The sequence below is a fragment of the Hemiscyllium ocellatum genome, chromosome 5, assembly GCF_020745735.1.
Source record: "Hemiscyllium ocellatum isolate sHemOce1 chromosome 5, sHemOce1.pat.X.cur, whole genome shotgun sequence".
Classification (NCBI taxonomy): Eukaryota; Metazoa; Chordata; class Chondrichthyes; order Orectolobiformes; family Hemiscylliidae; genus Hemiscyllium; species Hemiscyllium ocellatum.
This window is the reverse complement of record NC_083405.1, coordinates 73,035,879-73,063,466: the sequence shown is the minus strand read 5'-3', so window position 1 is coordinate 73,063,466 and position 27,588 is coordinate 73,035,879. Positions and strand designations below refer to the sequence as shown.

The window sequence follows — 27,588 nt, the reverse complement described above, 5'->3', positions numbered from 1 at the left end:
CAACAGTTTTGAAACGAATAATGATGAGGAGGCCAGTGATGAGACACCTAAGCCATTGCATTTTGAGAGGAAAAAACACATTTATGTTAATATAACTGACATAATTTAATTCCAGTCCAATTTTCACTTATGATAGCTAACACATTTTTTTTAAAATCAGAGGCTAAGATAATGGTAGTTAGATTACTTCACACTGTAGAAAATGTTACATATTGCAGTCACTTCTTCCTTTTTCTATTGGTTTTTTCCCAATTAAGATATTCTATTTTCAAGTGCAGATATTTAATGTTGGCATGGTATAACCTTTCAGGCTGCTATCAGCATCTTCTGTATGATTGTTGTCATTTACTGTACGAGAGAAGTGCAGTTCAAGAGGCACAAATTAAACTGAAAAAGAAAGCAGAATTGCAATACACATTTTCAAACTGTCATTCATAACTTGCTGGATAACATCCAATAGACCCTGTCTTTGAAATGCAAGTTTGATGAGATTTTTTGATCTGCTGAGTCCAACAACAAATAAACATTTAAAATGCAGCATGTAATTTTATCTATGAATTCCAATGAGATGTATCTTGTAATAACCTGACTGCTAGATGTACGAGTTTTTCATAACATTTTTCATAAACACCTCTGATGTTTATAATTCATTGTAACATCAAAATTTCTACTCTTCATCAAAAAGGAATAGAAAAATAAAAAATAATAATTAATGTTAAGTCTTATGAATAATAACAGTTTCAAGCATTTTTCCATTCCTAATTGCTCTCCCATTCAAGTTTTCCAATGTATACAGTTAACTAGAGAAGTACTTGAATATCCTTCAGCACACTTGCACACACTACTATTGGAAGAGTATGTAGACATGTCGAGAAACCGATAGAGGTTACTACATGGAACCAAGCCATTCAGACCAGCCAATCTCCATCGGCTTTACCTTCTGCATAAACAGATTCTGATATTCTTTCACTCCTTTTTCCATCATGTACTGATCCAGACAAATGTCAGCATAAGCATATTATTTGGCTCTACCATTAACCCTTGAAATGAGATTCTATCAGTCTCACACCTCTCAGTTTACAAACTTTCTTCTGCTCTCTATTTTAAGTCTCTTGTATCTAAGGCCCTTTGTCATGGCCAATTACTTTCGAGAAACAGTGTACTTATATCCACCTGGTCCTTTCATAATTTTAAATGCATCTATCATACAAAACCATAATATAAATATGTCTTGGTTGCAGTCTTATTATTTTCTTAACTTGTACATGGACGCATGTTTGTAATATACATGGACGCATGTTCGTAGCGAACAAAAGCCTCAGCTTTAAGTGACAGTTTTGCTAACTAGAATTAATAGTCATCCTTGTTGCTCAGAATAATTAGTTGGATTTCTACATACGAAAGAAAATGAGAAATTAGAAAAGTGCTAACTTTGCTTCAAATTCATTTAGTTATTCATTTTTGATCTTCTTTTAATTGATGAGTGTGGGTTTCTTCGGTTGAAATGTTACTTTCCTTCCTCATCTGAAGGTGGTCTTCAGCCTGCTCTGGTTCCACAACCTGATAAGCCTGCAGCCCATCCTTCATCAATGTACTAAAACTATGAAGCAACTTTCAAGCTACTTTATATCGGTATGAGGAGGAGCTGTTAGAATATGAGCTTAATATAAATAATCTGCATTCCAGCATTAAATAAAGAAAAGAATGACTTGAATTTATATGTTCAGGACAAAGCAAAGTATTTACAGCCAATCAAATACTTTTGAAATGTGGTCACTGCGATAATTTAGGAAACCTGGCAGATGATTTGTATGCAGCAAACTTGCAAACAGCAATGACCAGAGAACCTGTTTGTTATGCTGATTTAGGTATAGATATTGTTCAGTACACCAATAGGGTGGTATAGCTTTCCAGCTCAGCCTTGAAATAAAATCAAGGTTTTTTTTTGTCCACATCAATTTGTCTCTCATCGAACAGATGACACATCCTATTGTGTAGCATGTACTCAGTGCTGCACTGGAAAGTAAAACAGGCCTTCTGCCCACTCTCCATTTTTCACCCTGGGTATTAAGTTGGTATTATCCTCTCAACATCTGGGTTCATTTGTGATGGAGCTCGTGGTGTAGGTACCAGAAATTCCCAGGATCCTGCAGATATACAGCACATCAAAGCTATCCTGTGGGACAATGTCTATTGTCATCAGATTAATTCTGGTTATGTATTGTGCAAATTTACAAATGGGCCAAAGGCTTTCAGACCTGAGAAGTGTCTGGTCTGCTTAAAATTAGCCTAGAAAAGCAAACTATTTCAAAAGTTTGATCACACAAATCTTTTCACACTGCTACCAAGCAGTTGATGTGAGTGGTATGTTTCATTAACAGGATACTTCAGTCAGGCCTAAAAACATTCTGCCTATCACAGATTTAAGCAAAGTTATGTATGAATTTCAGTAGTGGATGCAATGCTAGGTTCATTAACCAACCATCTCACTAACTGACTGATCATTTAAACAGCATGTTCCTCCATAATAGGCAAAACACAGACCATACGGGATCAGTGCACACTTGTAAAATGCAAAAGAGGTTCTGTAATGTTGGGTCTGAGTCTATGATTGGGCAGCACTTTCTGAACTTGCTGAAGTGCAATTATAACTTCATTAACATGAGGTAACATCATGCGTATGCAAGGATCTACTCTCTGAAAACAAAAGAAATAAAGAAGTAGATTCAAGCCTTGCACCTTATTTGAAAAACCCAGGAGCTTAGGAATCCTGTAGTTCCTCCTTGCATTCTTCTTGGCAATAATCTGACCAGAACAGAAACTAACCTCTGATGATTGATCAAAAAGGCTTTAATACTTTGAGTCTAAAGTGACAAATAGGATACCAGATTTTCTGACTCAAGCAAATAAATTTAATTGTGTGGGGTTGAATCTTCCCAACAGGATTGTCAAACCACATTAAATGATTATGAAATATATGGATTCCAAGATTTGTTGTACAACTTTGGCAGGGCAGCATGTTCTTTGTCCAGGCAGAGTATGTTCAGGGAGTGAAAGCCAAATAAGACTGCGTATTTGCAGCTTTGTACAAGGCACCAAAACAGCTTTTGTAAACTTCCTCCAATAGGATATTGTAAGCAAGTTAGTAACAAAAAAAGTCAGTAGACTCTGTGAACATAATCCAACCACGTTTCAGCGGTTTCATTGAGGCTTTTTGTACCTTTCAGTTACAGTCACAGACCAGAATGGATTAATGACTGTTGAAGTTGACTCTTTAAAATTCAATACACAGTTAATTGTATATGTCAATTACATATGGAATGATAGTGCATTACACTGATTGTGGGTTACAGCTGATTGAGAATACCCAGCAGTTGTCAATGAATGAGTTTGATCCCAACTTGCTCAGCGGACACTCACATAGTGTTTAGGTCATAGATCAGGCCAAGGTCAAAACTGGTTGTCCAACTTTATAACTGATCTCTTCACTTTATTTGGGTGCTCAGCAGTGTTAGTCGGTTTGAGAATATGAAATCATAACATTGATATTTGGAGTAGATTGTCTTCCAGCTTTAATTTTGTGTCTTACAATTTTAGCAACCTTGAAACAATTTAAATAAGTTACAGCAAAATGATTTGAGGATGAATTATCTCAAGTACACAGTGCTAAAATCAACTGTACACAGAGAGGGATGAACCCAAACACTGTGGAATTCATCAGCAGGAGGGGGTTCCATTCCATTAATGTTCAGGTGACCTGTGATCACTTCCTGGAGGTGTGTGCCTGTGACTCTAACAGCCGCCATGCCTCCTAACTTCTGGAGCACTCTCGTGTACCTGGTACTTTTGAGTTTCCAGGGAATCACAAGGCTGGTTGCTGGGGGACAAGATCTACACACTGCACCCATGGCTCATGACGCCATTGCCTAACTCCCTGAATGATGCGAAGCACATATTTAGTGCTGACTATGCCTCAGCCAGGACTGTGGTGGAGTAGAGAATCAGACTGGTACTTGGATCAGTACAGGGAGCCTTCCATTATAGTGCAAACAGAATGTGCTGCATCATCCTGGCATGCTATGCTTTCACAATTGGAGCAAATTATGGTCATTTAAGCGGGCATTGGATAGGCATTTGGAAGTTATTGGGCTAGTATAGTTTAGGTAGGATTCGGTCGGCGCAACATCGAGGGCCGAAGGGCCTGTACTGCGCTGTATCCTTCTATGGTCTATGTTCTATAAACAGTGAGGTATTGTGCTGGATGCTGAGGAGCTGGAGGAAGAGCAGTTGTCTTTGAAAGGGAGGATGGGGAGAACACTCAGAACAGAAACTTGACATTGTCCATGACAGAACTCAGCTGTGTAAGGCACTATAAGTCCGACAGAATCTCATTGTCACTGCTTTCAATGAAAGAGATTTTGCTGATTGAAGCAGAGCATCATGGACTGTAAAATAATCATTGGTCATCATGCAAAATCTGATTTGCATTGTTGGGGCAACTGTCAGTCTCTGTAAGATTTTGTGTGCATTTGCTTTCTGTAAATAAAATGTTTCAAATTATTCTGTTGCATTGTCTGTACTTGATGTTCCCCTACTAGTTGATATAAGATCTGAGTCTGCATAGGGCATTGAGGACTGAGCCATACTGACTTAAAGAAGCTGTTTAGATGCAACATGGTTACTGACATGTAAACTGTGTGGTGTGATGGTCAAACAGCAACAACAGTGACAGAATGAGATTGCATGCAGAAGGGAATGTCAACTATGCTCTGTAGTAAGATGGTTCATTGTTGCTGACAATGATGGATTAGCCAATGCATTGTGGCCTTTAAACAATTGCGTAGTTGCAAGGGTTGCCTGTCTATCTACAGGTATCTGGTGAGTGACAAGTTGTTTTAGAATGGCATGTAGTAAGACAGGTCAGTATTGGACATGAAGAATGCCATTGGAATTGGGTTGCCAGTGTTTGTGGTGAGTTTGATAAGATAAAGCAAGATGACTCAATAGACTTCATGGCGAAAATCCCTCCAGAAAATTTGATGCAATTTGAATTTAGTGAAAAAAAGTGAGATTCCAGCCCTATCTGTTTTTACCAGATTTCTGTAAAATCTTCAAGCCCTATGTCCTTTTAAGATCGCTACACCTTCTAAAACATCCTACACAATTCAATTTTTAAAATAAATAAATTCATTTTATATTGTGAGTATAATAATTTTCCATTCTAAACTAAAAATCAAAACGTCAAAGTTGTTTTAAGCAAAACTCCTGAAAAGCCACAAGGTTTATTCACTGCCCACAAAGAACATCAAAAAAAGCCATTTTAAATATTTTGTTGTGGGCCAGCTATATCCTATCCAGTATATTGTATGGCTACAATGTGACCCAATGCATTTGTGCTTTTCTCCTGATGTAGACTGAACATTTTAATATGATGCAGTGTTGCATGGCACAATAAATGCTTATCTAGCTTTAGTTCAATAACAGAAACCATTGCTTATATTTAGTGCTCAGTCAAACACATCTTCTTTGTTAATATGTGTGTTTCTGTTGCAAGTCAATGTGAAATGAGAGGATACTGTTTGTGTTCTTTGAGTAAGCTGAAAAGATTTCGCATAGAAAGTATCTTTTCAGAAGGATTCAATATCAATGACTGAACTATTAATATGAAAGATGTGAAATATTATAATGTAGATGGAAAAAATTGTGAAATAGATTCATAGTCACACACAGTAGATTCACAGTCACACACAGTAGATTCAGCCCAACTATCTGAATTTGTAACTGTTCAATAACAAGTGAATTTATTTGAATTTTGTTTACAGAATTGCATAAGATAGTTTAAATAATAAATTTCAACTTGTGCTGAATGTCGAATTTGCCTGTCTAAATTTCTGAAGGAAAACCTTCCTGATATGTTATGATTTAGCCAAGTGATTCAATCTGCATTGCCTTTATTGTGGACACATCTAAGGATCAATTCATTTTTCTCAAAGCATGCTGATGCCATTTGTCATAAAATGATATCAATAAAAAGTGAAATGTTATAGGTGGTGGAAATCTGAAATTAAAATACAAATGCATGAAAGTCTTAACAGATCAGGCAAATTTCTGTTTTTGTTCATCCATGAGGTGTTATCACTGCTGGCAAGCCAAGCATTTGTTGCCTATAATTGTTCTCAAGAAAGTGATGGTGAGCTGCCCTCTCAAACTGACTGCTGAATATGTCTTGTAAATAGATCCACAATGCTCTTTGCAAGGCAGTTTCAGATTTTTGTCCCATTAAAGGTAAGATGGAAAAATTCCAAGTCATGATGGTGTGTGGCTAGGAGTTTGTTGTACTCTCATGGACCTACTGCCCTTGCCCAAGATGGCAAAGAATGGGTCAAATGACCTCCTGTACAGTAATACTTATGTAATTCAGTGGTTGGTGTGTTGTCAAAGGAGGATTTGCAAATTGCTGAAGTTCAATCATTACCTGGTGCATATCACTGCTACTGTTTGCTGCTGGTGGGTGATACTGCAGTCAAGGAAGGTGTTCTGACCTAGATGGTGCTGAATTTTGTGAGTAGCTGCATTCATCCAGGCAAATAGACAATAGTCTATTACTGACCTGACTTGTATCTTGTCAACAGAAGTTTCTTGCCACAGACTTCCCAACCTCTGACCTGATCTTGTAAACACAGTACTTGATTGAAGTTAGATTTCTTATCGACAATAACACCCAGAATGTTGACAAGTCATTAATTCAAAAGTGGTAATTCCATTGAATGTCAATGTGAGATAATTAGACTATCTCTTTTTGGAAATGGTCATTGCCTGGAATTTGTGCAAAGCCGGTGTGACTTGCACTTATAAACTCAAGCCTGAATGTTTTCCTAGTCTTGCTGCAGATGGCCACAGATTGTTTTCATTTTTTGAAGGTTGTGAATGGAACTGAACTGCAAAGAACAGCAAACAGCCCCACTTTTGACTATAGGATGGAGAGAAGGTAATTGATGAAGTTGGTTGAGACTAGGACACTATCCTGAAGAACTCCTGCTGCAGTGTCCTGGGACTGAGATTGATCTTCAAGAACAAAAAACATCTTCCTTCTAAGTTCTACAGAAGAGTCATATTGGACTTGAACCATTAGCCATATCACTGTCCCCATTGGAGCTGCCTGACATGCTGAGTTACAGAACCTTCTGTTTTAATTTCAGACTTCCACTGTGTCACATTGTTCCACTTTCATGTATCTTTGCACTGGTATGGGTGCAATGATTAGAATATTTTCTGCCAGACCCCTATTGACTTCAATTTTTCAAGGGCTCCTTGATACCATACTAACTCAAATGCCAAAGGTGGCCACTCTCACGTCACTGTGGCCTTTGACATTGGCCGCACTGAGAAGTGTGAACTGACTTAGTTCACTCATTGCAGTGAAAATGTCTTGACCTTATTGCAGAATTTCTAGCCTCTGAGCTGCCCTTGTAGCCATAGTACTGGTCCAGTTCAGTTTCTAGTCAATAGAAACTTCCAGGGTGCTAATAATAAGGGATTCAGTGATGGTAGTGCCACTGAATCGCAAAGGGCAATAGTTAACTTCTCGCTTGTTGGAGATGGTATTATACAGCACTTGTATGGTGTAAATAATACTTGGTACTTGTCAACCTAAGATTAGATATTGTCTAGGTCTTTCCACACTTGGACGTGAACTGTAGCAGTTCAAGAAGACAGCTGACCACACAGGCCACATTCCAATGAATGGATAAAGACAAACATCCTTGAGATACTTTACAATGAGGTGGGGGCTAAAGATCACTGTCATATCTCAATGAGTGGACGGAATAAAAAAAATTAGCACAATTCAGCACAACAGTTATGATTCTCACATGTTGTCTCTCTCACATCTGCATCTCTTGATTTTTAAGAGGAAGCATTACTGTCTAAGATTTCATTCCAGGAGGGGGAGCTTATCTTTTAGCTCAGCATTCAGCAGAAAACCTTCTCACTAAACGAAAGCAAAACTAAAGGCCATCCTGGATCTGTGTGACCCTGAACATGCCCAGTCGTGATTCTTTTGCCTCATTTTAAAAATGCCACTCAGGAAAATATCCAAAGTTGTTCACCACCTGCTTGTCAGAAGGAGACACACTGGCAGCACTGTGGCAACCCCCTCTCCAAGAGAAACAGCACAGAAGGCTTGTACCTTTGCACTTTAGTTTGGAAGTTGACTGTTACTTCTAACAGCATCATAGAACACACTGCAGAGCAATGTTTCAAAAAACTGAATGATTCGGTGTTTGGGGTCTGGGAAGTTTTTGAAATTTTTAAAAATGTAATTATTATTTTAAAATTTAATGATATGATGTAAACTTGTTTGCGTGTGAATGTGGTGAATGTTTGAAGTTTGATAATGTCAATTTACCAATAAAATTAAGAAAAATGCTAGGGATAGTGGAAATCTAAGATAAAAACAGAAAGTACTGAAAATATTCAGCAGATCTGGAAGCATCTGTACTGAGAAATGGTAAATATTTCAAGTTGAACATGATTTTTTTTGAAGCATCATAATTAAATAGAAGCATTATCTCTTTCTCTCTCTCTCTCTACAGATACAGCCAAACCTGCTGGTCATAAAATCAGTTGCCTTGGATACAGGGCTTATAAATGAGAGTTTATAAAGTTATGTTACTTGTTTCCCCTGGAGTGGAACTGCTAAATTTTCTCTGAACTATCAAATATGAATTTACTCAAATCAACAAATTAGAAAGTGATATTTGTTTGCATATTTGCATTGAATAATATGACTTATTAACTATGGGTGGGGTATGATCTGGGTGGTCAGGTGGTGGAGCACAGGTGTTGGAGGTATGTGACGTGAACTGGGGAATTCCATTGTGGATGTCAATGGACTCAAAACCCATGGAGTGATATCTTCAGGACGTCTTGGTGATGGAGGATCTGGTGGCTAATGCCTCTGGATGTTGAGAGTGAGAAAGACTTGAAAGACAAGAAATCTGCTGAACTTTCCTTTTGAATGTGACAAGTGGGGTAGGCAGTGTTATTAATTATTGAGTTATATATGTAGTTTACTCTTTATGTTCTTCTTGAGTCCATTGTTGTTATATATCTGCCTGTAGTCATTCCATAATCTCCAAAATAATCTTATTAACATGATCTATTTTAATGTTAAAACAGTTGGAAAGCAAGAAACTAATTAACAGGAACAAAGATCTTACATTTAATACCTGATCTTTAATGTTCAAAAGGATAGCATCAAGTATTTTCAGGTATTTTCTTCACTTCCCACCTTCATTTTTTTTGGTTGGTTTTCTGCAAAAGAAAAAGGGTCTTTCTCACTCTCAATATCCAAAGGCATTAGCCACCAGATCCTCCTCCACCAAGGTTACCTGAAGGTATCCCTCCATGAGATTTGGGTCTATTGACATCCACAATGGAGGTGTCCAGTTCATCACGATAAGAACGCTTAAACAAGGAACAAGAGGAGGCCATTGGTCCTTTTCAAACAATCTCTCCCATTCATTAAGAACATGGTTGATTGTTTTTAACTTCAACTTTACATTCCTGCATATCCCTGGTAACCTTTCTTCCACATTGTAATCAAGAATCTATCTATCTTTGCTTAAAATATTAAAAATTCTGCACCTACAACCTTTTGAGGAAGGGAATTCCAATCACTCAATCCTCAGAGAAAGGAAAATTTCCTCATTCCAGTTTAAAAGAGGCATCCTTTTATTTTTAAACCATGACCTCAAATTATAGATTTCTCCATAGAAAGAAATATTCTTTCCATTGACCTGGTCAAGTCATGTCAGGAACTTGTGTGTTTCAATTACCTCTCAATCTTCTGAACTTCAGAGAATACAGGCCAGCCTGTCTAGCCTTTCCTCATAAGGTAATCAGGTATTAGTCCAGCAATCCTTCTCTGAACTGCTCCAACACATTAATATCTTTCTGGTATTTCTAGCACCATCTCACCTGCAGAGGAGTGTGTCACTCCTATTTTGGTAAAGTTGTGCAATGAAAAACACGCCAGTATGAAGTCCTTTTGACAAAGGACTTATTTAAGATGTTCCCTGATGTACCAGAACCTTGATTTAAGCATATCAATTGCCATTCTACTACCTGATGATAATTTTTCTGTGGTAAAAATAATGACTGCAGATGCTGGAAACCAGATTCTGGATTAGAGTGGTGCTGGAAAAGCACAGCAGTTCAGGCAGCATCCAAGGAGCAGTAAAATCGACGTTTCGGGCAAAAGCCCTTCATCAGGAATACAGCTGTATTCCTGATGAAGGGCTTTTGCCCGAAACGTCGATTTTACTGCTCCTTGGATGCTCGGTGAACTGCTGTGTTTTTCCAGCATCACTCTAATCCAGATAATTTTCCTGCGTTGAACTATTGATCTTGCAGTAAAGTGCCTCATACCAAGTTTTAGTCAGTAATCTTTGTCACCCATTAATTATCCAGATCTTTGATTATGTACTCATGGGTAATAGTACCTCCCGACCGGCCTATGAGAGTGATCTCTTTATTTCTTTTCTTTATCTAGATACAGATTATTATACAAGAAAAAACACCCTTTGTGGAAAAGTCATGTTTCTCTTTCGCAGCAGTGCATGTTAAAATAAATCTTCCAGTTATATTTAGTCTTCTTACAATGCCATGTACATCTAAACAGAATTTTAAAAGAGCAACTATGCTTTTAAGTAGACACTTCTTCAGTCTTGTTAAAAGGTGCTTTTTACACAGATTCATAAAAAAGTCAGTTAAATATTTATGAGCAAGTATATATATTTAAAGCTCTTTTAAAAGTCACCTTAAACTTTTCTTATTACTTTGAAATATTAAAGAAGCAAAATAAATATTGATAACTCATGTTTGAAGATTTCTTAAAAATCACTTCAGTTTTGTTTAAACAAAAGATGAATAAAATCTCAGACAGAAGACATGTCATATTAAAATAATACAATTAACAAATGAAACTCATAAAATGTAATAATTACTATTGAAAGTTCACTTGTGCTGTTGTCAGTCTTCTGTTGTATCAGGTAATGCTTCTGAAAGATTTGATGATGTCCCACATGGTATTTGAGTGGAGGTAGTCAATGCTGTGTGCACGTTCATGGGATGTAGATGTGTTCTATATATCGCCTGAGAAATTCTACTAGATCAGTAATGCTAACTACTCCAAATAACCATTTTCCTATGCTATATTCAGACAGGGGTGGCAAATACAATGAGGTACCCACAGTGGCAATCGGGGAAAATTTCAGACCTTCTTGAAAATGATCAAGGTGTGAACTGTATACCATTAACTCTAATGTAAATGTGCCAATCTTAGGGAATCAGCCCTAATTCATGAACTGTTGATCCCTACCACTTTGAAGATGGCACAATCACTGGATGTTTCTCTAAAGCTCGTTGTCATACACTGCGTATTTTAATTTCCAATAGAAGTGTGTACATTTATACATGGTTCACCATTTTGAAAGTATCTTGTTTTATCACTTTTATGGCCAAAGTGAATTAATTCACAATTCTCTATGGTGAAATCTATTTGCCTCAGTTTTACCCATTCACTTTATCAAAGTTGCTTTGTCATCAGAATCCTATTTACATAATTAAGAAGGAGCCAATCATATTCCAGTTGGATGAGTTCTCCAGCAGAGTAAATTATGTTTTTAGAAGAAGTTGACTGAGCCACTCATGGGCTGGAAATTAATGCCCTCCCCAGTAGAATGTTTGGGGTGGGAGGATGATGGGTGAGGTACACATTGCCTTCCTACCACGTTTCTGAGAAAGAGAGTGATGGCTGGGACCCCGGACAGCCTTCCCAACCTATTGCCATTGAGAACTAATATAAGAAACTAAAGCCAACTTAAGGCCCTCATCCTGCTGTTTTTGGTATTCACCTGATAGACAGGGATTCACCATATAAAAGACATGGCAAGCAGAGCTGTGTGAAACTCTGCTATTATCACCAAGCCAAGAGATTGACCCTGGTTCAATGAAGAGTACAGGAGGGCACAGCTGAAGTAGCACCAGACATCCCTCAATATGTTAACCTGGTGAAGCTATAAAGCAGGGCTACTTGTGTACCAAGCTGCATAAACAGCCAGTGATAGATGGCGCTAAACCATACTGATCAACAGGTCAGATCTCAGCTCCAGACCTTTGAAATCCAGCCATGATTGGTGGTAGGCAATTAAATAACTCACTAGAGAGGACTCTCCGTAACTGTACTTGAACTCAGTGATATGGGAGCCCAGTATATCAGTGCAAAAGAAACACCTAATGTATTTGCAACAATCCTCAGTCAGAAGTGCCATGAGAATGGCCCATCTTGGTCTCATCTACAGTCCCCAGCATCACAGATACACAGATACCTGTGTTCTTAATTTCCTATTGTAATTATGGATTTAGTATTTTAGAAAATGCCCAAATTATAAATCATCAAAAGTCACTTGTAGAATTATTTGTGTGAAATAAATGAAGCATAAACATTTGATCACTGGTATTAACTGATGGTGGTATAGGCAATATAATTGGTCTTACTGTTTCGGGACTAAAGAAGGGAAAATCAGGTACCATTGACATTGAGTAGCATTAGATAAACTGTTTGCACATGCAACCGACAGATGACAATAGGATATGGCATGACTCTGAGCTATATACCTCCCAACATCTAATGTTAAGCTCACAGGGGTTTCCTGACAGGATACTGGAAGACAGCTGGGAGTCAGTGGAATGTTGCTTTTGCAAGAGTCCCCTTTTTTTTAGTAAAGATGATGATGGAGTAGACAATGAGAGTCAGAGAGAGGGGAAAATACATCTGAGGAGAACATTTCTGTAAACAAAACTGATCTCACTTTTTTACTTTAATAAAAAGTTTATAAGAACTAACCTAATTGCCATCTTTTCTCTAGTATTGTGTCAAACAGCATTTTATTTCTTGGTAATATTATTTCCACATGAAAAAGCAGTTGCTCACTTCAGTTTAACAGACACTTGGAAAACAATAAGGTCAGTGTCACAAACGTTAACCTTTTTTCTGGAAATAAGTTTTGAAATTAGAGCAATGTGTTTACTATTTATCCACACTTCCAAAGACATAGATTCTAATATTGTACGCACAAAATTACAAAAAGATATTCATAGGCAAACTGAATGGGCTAAAACTTAACCAATGAACTTTGAAGTTGAGAAATGTAGACTTTAACAGGGTAATTTGAAAATGGAAAACTACTTTTTTTGCTGTTTTTATTCATTTATTGGGTGTGGATGTCACTGGCTAGGCTAGCATTTATTATCTGTTCCTGGTTGGCCTTGAAAAACTGGTGCTGTGCTGCCTTGAACGGCTACAATCCATTTGGTGTTGGTAGACCTACAATGCAGTTATGGAGGGAATTCCGGGATTTTGGTATAGTGATACTGAAAGAACGGTGCTATATTTACATATCAGGATGGTGAGTGCCTCAGAGGGAAAGTGATGTTCCCATGTATCTGCTGAAATTGCTGTTCTGGGTGGCTCTGCTTGTTGGTTGCATTGGCAGCAGTTTCTACCATTGACATGATGCACTGCATTAACTCACCAATTCTCCTGTAACAGCATCTTCTAAGAAACAGCGCAACCAGCATGTTCTGCCCTGAGTGACAGTCCATTCTGACTTGAAACTATATCATTGTTCCTTCACTGTCAAAATCCAAGAACTCCCTCCCCAACAGCACAATACAATGAATGTTCCTGCACCTCAGTGACTGCAACAAATTTAGGAAGGCAGCTGACCACCATCTTCATGAGAGCAATTAAGGAAGAACAATAAATGCTGCTCCGGCCAGCGATACGTATGTTCCATGAATGAATAACAAAAAAAAATTTTAACAGAGAAAATAGCAAAAAGTAACGCTTTATCCATGTCATGAGATGAACTACAACTTTTAATTATCTAAATTCTGAATGTGATCAGCACTAAGCTTAATGAGAAAACTTTGCTCTACCTTCCTGACCTGATTCTGAAGACAATTTTGAATTTAACTTTGATCAAGCGAAGAAGTTTGGAGTGAGTTAATATCTTGCCCCTAGCAAAATATAGTCAGCTGGTCGAGAGCTTGGTTAACACCTGGGACTGAACCTCTTAATCACTCCCAGGTGACCAGATTGACAGCAGCAGGACAGGTTCTCACAATGCCATCCTTCAGAGGGCTCACTGTCAATTCTTACAGAGTTGTTTTTGTTTTACCACTGCTTAGGCAAAGTCAAGGATATGTGATGGTGTAATGTTGAAATAATCTAGAATGTTCTCTGAAATCAGGGAGGCAGCAGGATCTAGTGAGTAGAATATGGGTTCTATGGTCACTGATGCTTTTAGGTTTGCAAGAACATGAAATGAAATTTGCAAAATTTTAAAGTTTTGCAAAGAAGGCACAGGGTCTCCACAGAAGAGATTTTTGAGAGCACTTCTCTTAACTGCACCTGACCCAACTCAATTTCACATGGACAAGGAACAAGAGGAGGCCATACAGCCCTTCAAGCCTGCTGTGCTATTCATTGAGATTCACGGATGAGCTGATCTTAACATCAGCTCTACATTCCTCCATATTCCTGGTAATCTTTCATCCTCTTGGCAATTAAGAATCTGTCTACCTCTGCCTTAAAAATACTTAATTTTCATCAAGGACATCGTGGCATCACTGTGTCCATTCCTTCACCAACCTAGAGTTTCAAACTTTGGTAAAGAAGGCACTGCCAATGGATATAAATGTCAATGGCACATTGAATCATTGTGCACCTGAATCTTTTTAGATGGTAACAGGTAACATCATGAACCTTTCCCAGTGTGCCATTCTTTAGAGCATCTGGGAAGAAATGTTTTTCCTCAACTGGGATGGACAGGATGAGAGAAAATGTGGCATTGCCATGAGAAAAGGTGCACCATTCACTGCTGGCATTCTGGAGTCTAATGTCAATGTGGAAAAATTAAAGGAACTGCAAGGACTACAATTTCATCAATGTCTAATTGATGCCCAAACATTTGCAGCACATCATAGGACCTCTCTCTGAGCTTCCCGTCCTGTATGAGATCTGAGCTGGCATTCACTGGAGAAACAGGAGAAGCTTAGACACCAGATGTTACTTCAGAGCTGTGTCTGCCAATATTGTGAGGGAGAATGTCACCAAATCCACTGTGGAAAGGATGAATCAAAGCTTTAAATGAAGAGCTGGGTCAAGTTGTTCAGTGCTAACATCTGCAGGACTGCAGCAGTTCAAAGAGGTCGCTTACCATCACCTTCACCAGGACAATTAGCAGTGAGTACGAAATGTTGGCCTAGTCAGCACTGCCTATGTAGGAAGATTGGAACTGGCATCGGCCTTTCAGCTCCTTGAGCCTATTCTGCCATTGGCTGATGGGCAGCCTTACTCCATTACCTGCTTTTCACCCATATCCTTTAATACCTTTGCTTAACAAAAATTTATCTATCTCAGATTTAAAATGAGCAACAGATCTAGTGTTAACTATTATTTGTGGAAGAGAATCCAAAGCTCCATCATCCTTTTTGTGCATAACAGAACTTGTAGGCAAACTCACATTGAGGGGCACTAGCGAATGAGCAATCTTTTCCTCTAGCTTGATTGCAGTCCAGTCGTGCTCAGTGGTCCATTACATGCAGATTCTCCCTCTGTACCAGCCTTTAAGGTATATACTTTTCCAGCAGATGAGTTGGTGGGTACGTGTCAGATCAAATAATGTTGTATTCTCAAAGCTGGTGTGTGTTTTCTAGCTCCAGCTTGTTCCTGACTTGCAGTGACAACAATCCTTAAATACTGGATCTCAAATCAGAAAGGGACAGTGGGATAAACAAGAGATTTGTGCTCTCACCATCATACTGGAAAGATGAGGATGCTCAAGAATGAGAAGGCCAGCAAGCAATAACACAGCATCATTGTGGAGTGTCCAGTGATAATGGATGCTTTGAGCTGTATTGCAGCTAGACTGATGATGCAGAGAACCATTTCCCCTGTTGGACTCAGTGGGTGGAATTTTGGAGCTCATTTCTATTGTGCACCACTTTGTCTTGCAAGACAGAGAGAAGAATGTAAGATATTACTTGGCACTGTGCTTGGATGATTTGCCTGCCACAGTGAAATTATTGGATCTTATGTAGAAGCATTTGTGGGCGGCACAGTGGCACAGTGGTTAGCACTGCTGCCTCACAGCGCCTGAGACCCGGGTTCAATTCCCGACTCAGGTGACTGACTGTGTGGAGTTTGCACGTTCTCACCGTGTCTGCGTGGGTTTCCTCTGTGTGCTCCGGTTTCCTCCCACAGTCCAAAGATGTGCAGGTGAGGTGAATTGGCCATGCTAAATTGCCCGTAGTGTTAGGTAAGGGGTAAATGTAGAGGTATGGGTGGGTTGCGCTTCGGCGGGTCAGTGTGGATTTGTTGGGCCGAAGGGCCTGTTTCCACACTGTAAGTCTAGTCTAAAAAGCAGTGAGAGGTAGGGATGAGCCTTTGTTTGATGGAATAAAAAAGAGAATGATGTTGAGCATCTGAAGTCATAGCTCTTAAATGCACTCTCCATGGCCTGGTTAAGCATACCTCACCTGTGATCTGACTGACTTCCACTAACAATCTGACTGACTTTCCCTGTCCCACACCAACATCCTATGTGAGATGACTGACCCACACACCCAATAATCTGATTGATCATACATTGTGTTCTAAATGAATCTACCCAGTGACATGGCTGTTCTTCTGCAATCTGGTTGTTTGCATCTGGGAAACAGAGAAATAAAGTTTAAATCAGATCTTGTTGTTAAATTTGTCATGACCACTGATTAGCTTATATATTTAGATTTGCCCCCCTCCCCCATCATTTGTTACGAATGAGCAGGGCCACTGTGTCGGTGTAGACTATTCACTGAAGATTTGGCAAGGAGCTTGAGCCATCAAATTTCTGACTGTTGACTAAACTGACAACTCTTAGGGAATTTCCTAGGCTTGTCAGCATCTCCATTTGCAACAAAAATTCACAACCATATAACAATCTCACCATACTCTTTGCTCCATGCCAAATAATTGTGTTTACACTCAGCCATTTTGATTATTGTTCTGAGGTACACAAATGGCCTGTAGTCTTAGAAAGTCCATCCCCTATAATGACACCCCAAGTCAGGCAAGCTAATGTAGCTGCTACACTGTATGAAAATGGCCATTGTATCTTGATGTAAACTATTTTATTACAATTAAGTGAATTACCTTTCAGATGTACCTCACTCTGTGAGGTGACAATTGATTCCCAGCTGGGATAGTCAAATGCGAAGCAATCCTGGATTTGATTGTGACCTCAATCAAAATAATCATTTCCACTTTTCTTTTACATTACTCTTAGCAAATTAAAACAAGCACCTGAAAATATAAACTATAACAGTCCACAAAGGAAAATAAATTACCAAATGCTATTCAAACAGTATTAACGCTGGTCAATTGAGCCACAAAGAGAATGTGCCACTTCCCACCTCAACCCACCCAATCCCACCTCATCTCAACCACCCAAAAATTCTTTCACAGTGCAGATGGAAGCTATTCAGCCCAGTATGCCTACGCTTGGTTGTTATATGAAATTGGTTTACTTAGTGCCAATTCCCATATCCTTGCATGTCATTTCTATCCAAATAATTATCCAATGCTCACTTGAATGCTTCAGTTGAACCTGCCTCTATCATACTTTCAAAAAATGCATTCCATGCCTCAACTACTCAGAGTGAAAAAACATTCTCACTTCACCCTTGCTTCTTTTGAAGATCACTTTAAATCTATGCTCTCTTGTTCTTGTTCCTTTAGAAAGTTGCTTTTTCCTTTTAGTCTATCCAGCTCACTTGTGAGTCTGAAAACTAAGATTTTCTCTTAGCCTTCTCCTCTCCAAAAAGAACATTCCCAGCTTCTTCAATCTGCCTTCATAATTGAAGCCCCTCATTCCTGGAACCATTTTCATTAACCACTTCCGAACTCTCTCCAATGGTTTACATCTTTTCAATTATATGGCATCCAGAATTATACACGTTACTCCAGCAGAGGTCTAGCAAGTGTCCAGAAAAGTTCAACACCACCTCCTTGTTTTTGTACTCTATGTTCCTATTGATAAAGTTGAGGATGCTGTACACTTTCTGCTCTCTCTACTTGTCCTGCCATTTCAATAATCTGTAAACATATATAATACACAGGTGCATGACCCTCACTCAACAAAACTCTTTGGGTGATTTAACTTAATTGGTTCAACCTTGAACCATGTATTCCACCTGCCTCAGGTACAATCGCAACAAAGAATGTCGTGGTAATCTCTAATCATGTTGTTCAACAGCCCATTAAAAATGCTTTTACACTTCTGCAAAATAAATTTTCCAAACATTCTAGTATGTTCAATAAACTTGACCATTGGGCAAAAAGGTATTTAGAGGCATAGAGTCATAAAGATGTACAGCATGGAAACAAATCATTCAGTCCAACCCATCCATGCCGACCAGATATCCCAACCCAATCTAGTCCTGCCTGCTAGCACCCTGCCCATATCCCTCCAAACCCTTCCTATTTATATACCCATCCAAATGCCTCTTAAATGTTGCAATTGTACCAGCCTCCACCACATCCTCTGGCAGTTCATTCCAAACACGTACCACCCTCTGCATGAAAAAGTTGCCCCTTAGGTCTCTTTTATATCTTTCCCCTCTCATCCTAATCCTGTGCTCTGTAGTTCTGGACTCCCCCACCCCAGGGTAAAGACTTTGTCTATTTATCCTATCCATGTCTCTCATAATTTTGTAAACCTATATAAGGTCACCCCTCAGCATCCGATGCTCCAGGGAAAATAGCCCCAGCCTGTTCAGCCTCTCCCCATAGTTCAAATCCTCCAACCCTGGCAACATCCTTGTAAATCTTTTCTGAACCCTTTCACGTTTCACAACATGTTTCCGATAGGAAGGAGACCAGAATTGCACACAATATTCCAATAGCGGCCTAACCAATGTCCTGTACAGCTGAAACATGACCTTCCAACTCCTGTACTCAATACTCTGACCAATAAAGGAAAGAATACCAAATGCCTTCTTCACTATCCTATCCACCTATGACTCCACTTTCAAGAAGCTATGAACCTGCACTCCAAGGTCTCTTTGTTCAGCAATACTCCCTAGGACCTTATCATTAAGTGTATAAGTCACGCTAAGGTTTGCTTTCTCAAAATGCAGCACCTTGCATTTATCTGAATTAAACTCCCATTGGCCCATCTGATCAAGATCCCATTATAATCTGAGGTAACCTTCGCTGTCCTCAAATTTTGGTGTCATCTGCAAACTTACTAACTATACCTCTTATGTTCACATCCAAATAATTTATATAAATGACAAAAAGTAGTGGACCCAGCACTGATCCTTGGGGCACTCCACTGGTCACAGGCCTCTAGTCTGAAAAACAACCCTCCACCACCACCCTCTGTCTTCTACCTTTAAGCCAGTTCTGCATCCAAATGGCTGGTTCTCCCTGTATTCCATGAGATCTAACCTTGCTAATCAGTCTCCCATGGGGAACCTTGTCGAACACCTTACTGACATCCATATATATCACATCTACCATTCTGCCCTCATCAATCCTCTTTGTTACTTCTTCAAAAACTCAATCAAGTTTGTGAGACATGATTGCCACACATAAAGCCATGTTGACTATCCCAAATCAATCCTTGCCTTTCCAAATACATGTACATCCTCTCCCTCATGATTCCATCCATTAACTTGTCCACCACTGACATCAATCTCACTGGTCTATAGTTCCCTGGCCTGTCCTTATCACCCTTCTTAAACAGTGGCACCACATTAGTCAACCTCCAGTCTACCAGCACCTCACCTGTGACTATCTGTTATACAAATATCTCAGCAATCACTTCCCTAGCTTCTCACAGAGTTCTAGGATACACCTTTTCAAGTCCTGGGGATTTGTAGATGCATTTCAAGACATCCAGGACTTCCTCCTCAGTAATATGGACATTTTTCAAGATGTCACATCTATTTCCCTACATTGTATATCTTCCATATTCATTTCTATCTGAGTTTATTTGCCCATCCACGTGATCTGTATAGTTTCATAATATCTTCGTCAATAAGCTGTAATGATAAAGCATTGTCATGTGTTTTCCAAAACAATCGTAATTCCAGCACAGGTAGAAGCTGTGCATGGGGACCCAAAGGAATTGCTATCTTATCACGTTCTGAACAATTTTTTGCTTAGCGAATCTTCCATGCATGGAACCCTCTGAAAGGTTTGTTTACAATTGGAGATTTTGAAGAGTTTTGATGGAATTAAGTAAAATATGTACTGATGAAAAGCCAGACTGTTAAATACATAGTTACTCAGGAGTTAGCCCATTAAATTGGGCCCATACTTACCATACCACCTGCAACTCTCCTCCCCCAGATGACTTACATACCGTAGAACTTATGCAACACACGATACTGCCCCAATCAAACCCCCCCCCCCCCCCCCCCACCGCCGTGCTTTAACACTTGCAGTTGGAGAACACAGAAAAAACAATTTGACACTTGTAAATTAATATTATTTTAGCCAATGTTCTTGATGTACAAATGTTTGACAGTGTAAGAAAATTAAAACAATTTACTTTCCTGATTTGTATTACTGTACAGCCTAAAACATTATAATTAAGAAACTATTTACCAAGTTTGTATTGCAAAAGGTGTTAGCTTTCATAAAATCAGTTAAATCAGAACTTTTGCTTTTCAGCTACTATGATAACTTTCTAATATTAAGCATTCTGTGTTTTGCTCCCCACAGGCCTTTGCAGGAAACACAAACTCAGATGGAGTAGTGAGACATGATTTACAGCATCCAATTACAGCACGCTATGTACGTTTAGTACCACTGGACTGGAATGGTGAAGGTCATATTGGGTTGAGAATTGAAGTCTTTGGTTGCCCCTACTGTAAGTATTATTATAAGTATGAAATAGAACATCCTTACATACAAACCACAGAATGTGAATTTCAATGCCACATATTACCTAAGTAACACGATCACTTATAAGTTGCCAGAGGTTTTTATGCATTTTGAAGGCTTATATTTGGACACAAGATTTGGCAACTTGGTTACTGTTTTGTCAGTTCACTTAGCATGAGAGACATTTCATTTGAATGCAGATTCTACAGAATTTTCTGTTTTTAGTTGATGACATTGTGGTAACTTCCTTAAACCTCAGCAGCAAATTCTTGCTTTCGGCTTTGGTTTATGTTAGGAAACATTTCACGTAGAAACAAAAATGCAAATCTGGAAAAACAAGCATTTTCAAGAAGCCAAATATTGTGTATTTTGTTCAGAGGGAGAGTGGTATTTTAATGTAGTTTTTTTGGAATCACAGAGATTCATTTGATTAACTAACAGATAAAAATTGATTTGTACTATCCTCAAAGTTTTTCTGGGTACAGAGAGGTAAGTCGGAACAGACTTAAAAAGAGAATAAGTTTGACAGCTAAAGTTAAAATAAACAACGTTGCCAATCATTTTTGTCCATTTCCTGAGCTGAAACAGCAGAATGTATTAATATTTATCTGGAAATACATTGGCCAACACTCATGCGCTCATGATGTGCCTATCATGCTTTTTCTAAAATAAAATGTAGCACAATGTTAACAAAGCAAACTAAAATGTCCCCTTTCCTTCTCTGTATATATCATATATGTCCAATCCATTTGCAAGGATTCAACCAATGAAGTTGACGTATTTGTATTATGCAGGTTTGATTTTCCAAAGTTGTTTATCATAAAACTCAACACTTTCAAACTTGTCTGTAGCTGTGAATCATTGCCATCTGTGTGAATTTCATGAATAAAATTGATGATCATTTTTATTTCATTTTGTAAAATAAATTGAATAATATATTTGTTTCAGTCTATTGTTGCTGACAGGGGAAGAGAAAGAAACTGCAGCCCATACTCTTACTCTCTGTTATCAGTGTGGTTTTATTTGGCAGGGTAAATATGTGTGTTTCTTAGCACCCCACAGCAGCTCCTTTAGCAAATGGTCAATTTAACTAACTGGTAGCAGATTTGTTGTGAGTCTAAGATAAAGTTGAATATTTCTTCACACAGAGTGTAAACACTATGTCAATCACTCATCACACATGCATGGATTCAAGAACAAGTACAGTTAAAGAAAATAGAGAATTTTTACAACCTGTTATTGAGTGACTAATTTATAATTAATAGTTTTGTGGCTAGCCTATTGTGAGAAAACTTTTGTTCTGGGTCATTTGAGATCAGTCATGCTGTTACAACTTACAGAAGCAGTGTGCTGGAACTCAAGCCCTACTTGTAATAAGCAGTAATTTTTGTTCAGTAGAGAAACCTGATCCATGCTTTCTATTAGCCTGGGCAGGACACTGATTTCTAATTAGCTTGAGAAGTCAGTTCAATAGTTATTTCATAAATCAAAAAAATCTGTGCAAATTTATTTGAGTGTACTAATAGAAAGTTAGTGATATTGGCATACGCTTAGTAACTATGCTGCCTTTACCTTTGGGACATATTTCTTACCAATTCCCAACTTAAGAAATTCAAACATTCAGTTGGTAGTCGAACCAATGACATGACAAGATTTTGTTGTTTAATAATTTTAGAATCATAAGACATGTCTGGCAGAGAAAAAAAACACTTTGTCCATCATATCTGTACAAGCCAGGAAAAGAGCCAGCGAGATTCAATTCACTTTCTTTGTTTGGAGCACAGTTTTGAGGCTGATGATACTAGAGGTGCATTTTACTGTAGCCAAATGTGAAGAGCAGTATTGACTAAAGTCTATCTTTACAATCAACTGAAATGTGAAAATACAGAAGAAACGTTTCACTTGTTCATTTAGCACAGTCAAGAACACACCACACAGATACGCTTGAGTCTAACCTTTAATTCAGCATTTTGTTCTATCAGAATCAGTTCAAGGTGATTTTTAGCTCCCAAGGGCTTATTTCTGTTCTTTTCCTATCAAAACCTGAGAACTTTTAAACTCACAGCTATCTTTCACAGTGAGGGCTTTTCCCTGGAGATCTCTTGCACAAGCCAGGTGAATCTTTCAGCCTCATTTTAAGTCCTCATGAACTTTTCAATCCCAGTGCAAGCTCGCACCTTTATTCCTGCACAGTTAATCACAGTGTCATGCTATCTGGAGCTGCTGTCTAATCCTCTATCTCTCCCAGGGATCCCTGCGGACAAACCTTCTCTGAGCTTTCAGAGAGAACTTCGATACTTTCCCCTGTTAAAGTTCACTTCCATGGCAACATGAATCACAAGGCCCTTTCCTCAGCTAGAAATGCTAATTAACTATCCTTGAGGCCTGAACTCCCTGTTATGTTGGAAATAAATGGAAAGTTTGAAGCATAGCTATTTACAACTTGACATTCTCAAAGTTTTCCTGGGAGCTTGAACTTTAGCTGCTTGGAATAACTCTCAAAGTTTGAAGCATAGCTATTTACAACTTGACATTCTCAAAGTTTTCCTGGGAGCTTGAACTTTAGCTGCTTGGAATAACTCTCAAAGTGGATGCTTCTACCATTATCTCGGAATTTAAGCAATTTGAAACTTCTTCCCGAGATAATAAACTGGACATCCTTTAATATCTAACAGTCTATCTATCTATTTTGTAGTCAGGTAGAAATCAGAACACCGCGTGACCCCCTTCATTATACCTTAAAGAAATATGATGAATCTTTGCATTTTTTGGCTAATTGTATTTCTGCCAAGTGTCACAGGGTGTTTCCCTCCAAGAGATCCACCAGTTTTTCTTGTGTGCAAGCTTAACTACCTAACATGCCCATATGGCTTTCCTCTTGTCCATTACTAGTCACTTCTCCAATTATGTAACTGTGAGTAATTGCCATTGTCGGGATATCCTGGGATTTCCTGGCATCCCTGGCAATGGCGCATTCTTTGATGCTCAGCCAACGTCTGGTCAAGCGTTAGCAGTTCGTAAATCCCCCTCAGCAGAGTGGCAGAGGAGTCACAAACCAATGCCACACATGGCATGTAAGTAGCATTGATGATACTTCCTCATAAACACAGCTGCACGGTCCTACACCTATTGTGGTCTAAACATCTGGTCACAGGTTACCTGTGTTAAGCCATATTCCCTCTTTCAGCCCTCCAAGTCACTGCTCCTTATGCACATTGTAGGCCAGTATCTTGTCACTGTTCAGTGTGGGAGCATTAGGTATAACAAAGTCTTCAATTACTTCAAGACATTCAATTTTATATACCAAAAGTGAGCACAATTCAAACGGAAGCTGCATTTACCTCTCGGAACTAAAACAAACTTTATGCATGTCAAGCACCAATGGTTTTACAGGCACTGAATGATCACAGATCCCAGTTCACATCTTCTGGAACCAGGAGTTAATTAAATCCTGTTTGGCTTGTAGCGCCTGATGCTGCTGCGCTCTCATGTGGAAGATGACGTTCCTCCTTGTCAGTGTCCTCGACCATCTTCCTGAAAGTTTGTTCCCACTCCCCCAGCTCTTCAGCATCTATCATATCCTGTCTTTGCCTGCCTTAGTTGTATTGAGCACTACACAGCATGCTAGGGTAATGTGACAAGCAGCAGAACCTCATTTTAGGTTGTCCTTTCATCATTGGAATTTGTTGAAGAATGAGCTTTATTATACTGATGATACTCGCTCAGTTAAGGAGTAGAGTAACACAGTCACAAAGAGTAGTCTTTGTCCCTCAGTAATCTGGGTTCCCAAATGCAGCAGGAACACTACAACTTCAAGGAAATTGGCATTATAATACTTTATATACTATACAATATATACTACAAACGTCTGGCATATTAGTGGAGTGAAGCCCTTTCTTATTGATGAACTCAGCTGCAATATGATGTGAACCTATCAGCCTGATGTATGTGCAGTCTATCATGTCTGCATATGCAGAAGGACAGCTATGTTTGTTGTTGAAACTTATTGCTCAGGATGTAGCACTGCCTTCGTCAGGGGTAGTTAGATAAAGTGATGTGATCTAGCACAAATGGCACTGGTTATGGCCTTAATACATGTGTGTATGGATAATTGAGAGAACCCACATAGGTTCCCAGTGACTTCTTAATGGCTGTTATCTTAATGGCCACTAGGATAGGATGGCCACCCATCTCTTCAGGTTACAGGCCCTGCTCAAGTACCTGGCATGGCTCTAAAACAGTGTCTGGGACAACCTCTGTTTGTGCTGATACTGCACCTTTATCACCTGAAGGAAATGGCATTAAAGCCAATAGACTCTGGCTCTCCTATACCTTTTGTGCAACCTGAAGAGATGTTTAGCTTTGACCTCATTCTGTGCAGGCTGCTTGGTGTCCATTGGAGATAAGTGTTAGTCTTAGGCTTGAGATGCATCCGTTCCTTCTCTGCATCTTTCTCTGCATCTTGCATGTATTGTGGACAACTGCTGTGGCTGGATTCATTTGTAATGTTTGCAACAAAATAATGATGCTGAAAATGTGTTGCTGGAAAAGCGCAGCAGGTCAGGCAGCATCCAAGGAACAGGAAATTCGACGTTTTGGGCATAATGTCAGCATTGAGCATTAACTTCACTTACAAATAAAAGCTTTTTATATGTTCCACAAAGCCGGACATGGATCTGTCCAACAAGAAGGGCTATGGAATGACTCTACATGGCTCTAATATGACTCAATAAGTATATTTAGACTTTGGAACAGTTCCTACAGATTGGAGGGAAGCTAATGTAACTCCACTATTTAAAAAGGGAGGGAGTAAGAAAACAGAAAATTATAGACCATTGAGTTTGATGTCAGTGGTAAAGATTCCAGAGTCCATTATAAGGATTTTCTAAACAGAGCAGTGAGAAAACAGTGACACAATCAGACACAGTCAGCATAGATGTACAAAGGCGAAATTATGCTTGACTAATATACTGCAATTCTTTAGGATGTAATTCATAAAGTTGTTCAGGGAGCCAGTGGATATGGTTTCTTTGGACTTTCAGAAGGCTTTCAACAAAGTCCCTTATAAGAAATTAATGTGTAAAATTAAAGCTTATGGGATTGGGGATAATGTATTGAAATGGTTAGAAAATTGGTAATCTGAAAGGAAACAAAGTAGGAATAATGTTTTTTTTCCCCCCTAAATGGCAGGCAGTGCTTGGTGCAGTACTACAGGGTTTATTAATAGGACCCCAGCTATTCACAATAAATAATGATTTTGATGAGGGAATTAAATGTAATATTTCAAACTTTACAGGCGACACAAGGTTGGATGGAAGAGTAAGCTGTGAGGAGGATACAGAGAGGTTGAAGTGTGATTTGGACACGCTGAGTGAATGGGCAAATGCATCACACATGTAGTTTAATGTGGATAAATGTGAGGTTTTCCACTTTGATAGTAAAACTGGGAAGGCACATCACTTTTTAATGACTGTAAATGGAGAGAGGGAATGTTCAATGAGACTTGGTATCCTTGTGCACCAGCCACAAAGTAAGAGTGCTGGTGCAGCAGGCAGTAAAGAAGGCAAACTACTTTGGCATTCAATACAGGGGGATTCGAACGTAGGAACAAAGATGTCTTATTGCAATTACACAGGGCATTAGTGAGGCCACACCTCAAATGTAGAGTGCAGTTGTTCTCCCCTTATCTGAGGAAGAATATTCTTACTATAGAGGAAGTACAGTATAGATTTACCAGATTGGTTCTTGGAATGACAAGACTGACTTGTGAGGGGAGATGGAATAATTTAGAAAAATGAGGGGAAAATCTCGTAGGAACCGGTCAAAATTATAACAAGACTGGACAAATGAGATGCAGGAAGGATATTCCCAATGGTGGGGAGCCTACAACCAAGGGTCACAGTTTAAGAATAAAGGGGAAATCTTTTAGAACTGAAATGAAGAGAAATTTCTTGAACTGGAGTGTGATGAGCCTGTGGAATTTGCTACCATAGAAAGTGGCTGAGGCCAAAATATTTTGTGTTTTCAATAAGGAGACAATAGAACTTTTGTGGTGAAAAGGATCAAGTGATAGAGCAGGAGGGCAGGATTAGGATATTTAGTTCAGTGATCACCATGATCCTATGGAATGATGGAACAGGCTGGAGTGGTCAAATGGCCTGCTCCTGCTCCTACCTTCTTTGTTTCTATGGCACTTTGACATTGGACCATATTCTGATAAAAGCATTAACAATCATTTTGTTAAAAGCAAGTTACAAACCTCCTCTAATCTGAGACACTATTCATTTTATTTGGCTGTTGACGAGGTTAAGACGACTGGCAGAGGCATGTGATTTTGAGTTAATTCTGTATGGGATGCTGAGAGACCATTTGATGTATGGGATTAATTTTGTAAGCAGAACTGGACTTCAACCATGCACTGCAGCTGGCTTTATCATTAGAAAATGTGGCAGTGGAGCATGGGAACTACAGGGCATCCCAATGGAAGTGGACATCCTCACCTGTCCAACTGAGCTTAGGGAGCAGCATGTGAGTGTAGGCAATTGTAGAGCCTCTTGCAGGGCATATCCTGATCAGAGGGACCC

The 27,588-nt window shown here is 39.0% G+C and overlaps 1 protein-coding gene across 1 annotated transcript in view; it reads left to right on the top strand.

The window, feature by feature from the left end:
• The window catches only part of LOC132816073 (contactin-associated protein-like 2), a 1,374,393-nt gene that overhangs the window by 136,941 nt on the left and 1,209,864 nt on the right, over positions 1–27,588 (top strand). The window contains exon 3 of the mRNA XM_060825502.1: positions 20,843–20,990. Coding sequence (XP_060681485.1) covers positions 20,843–20,990 — 148 coding nt within the window. The remainder of the gene's footprint in view (positions 1–20,842; positions 20,991–27,588) is intronic.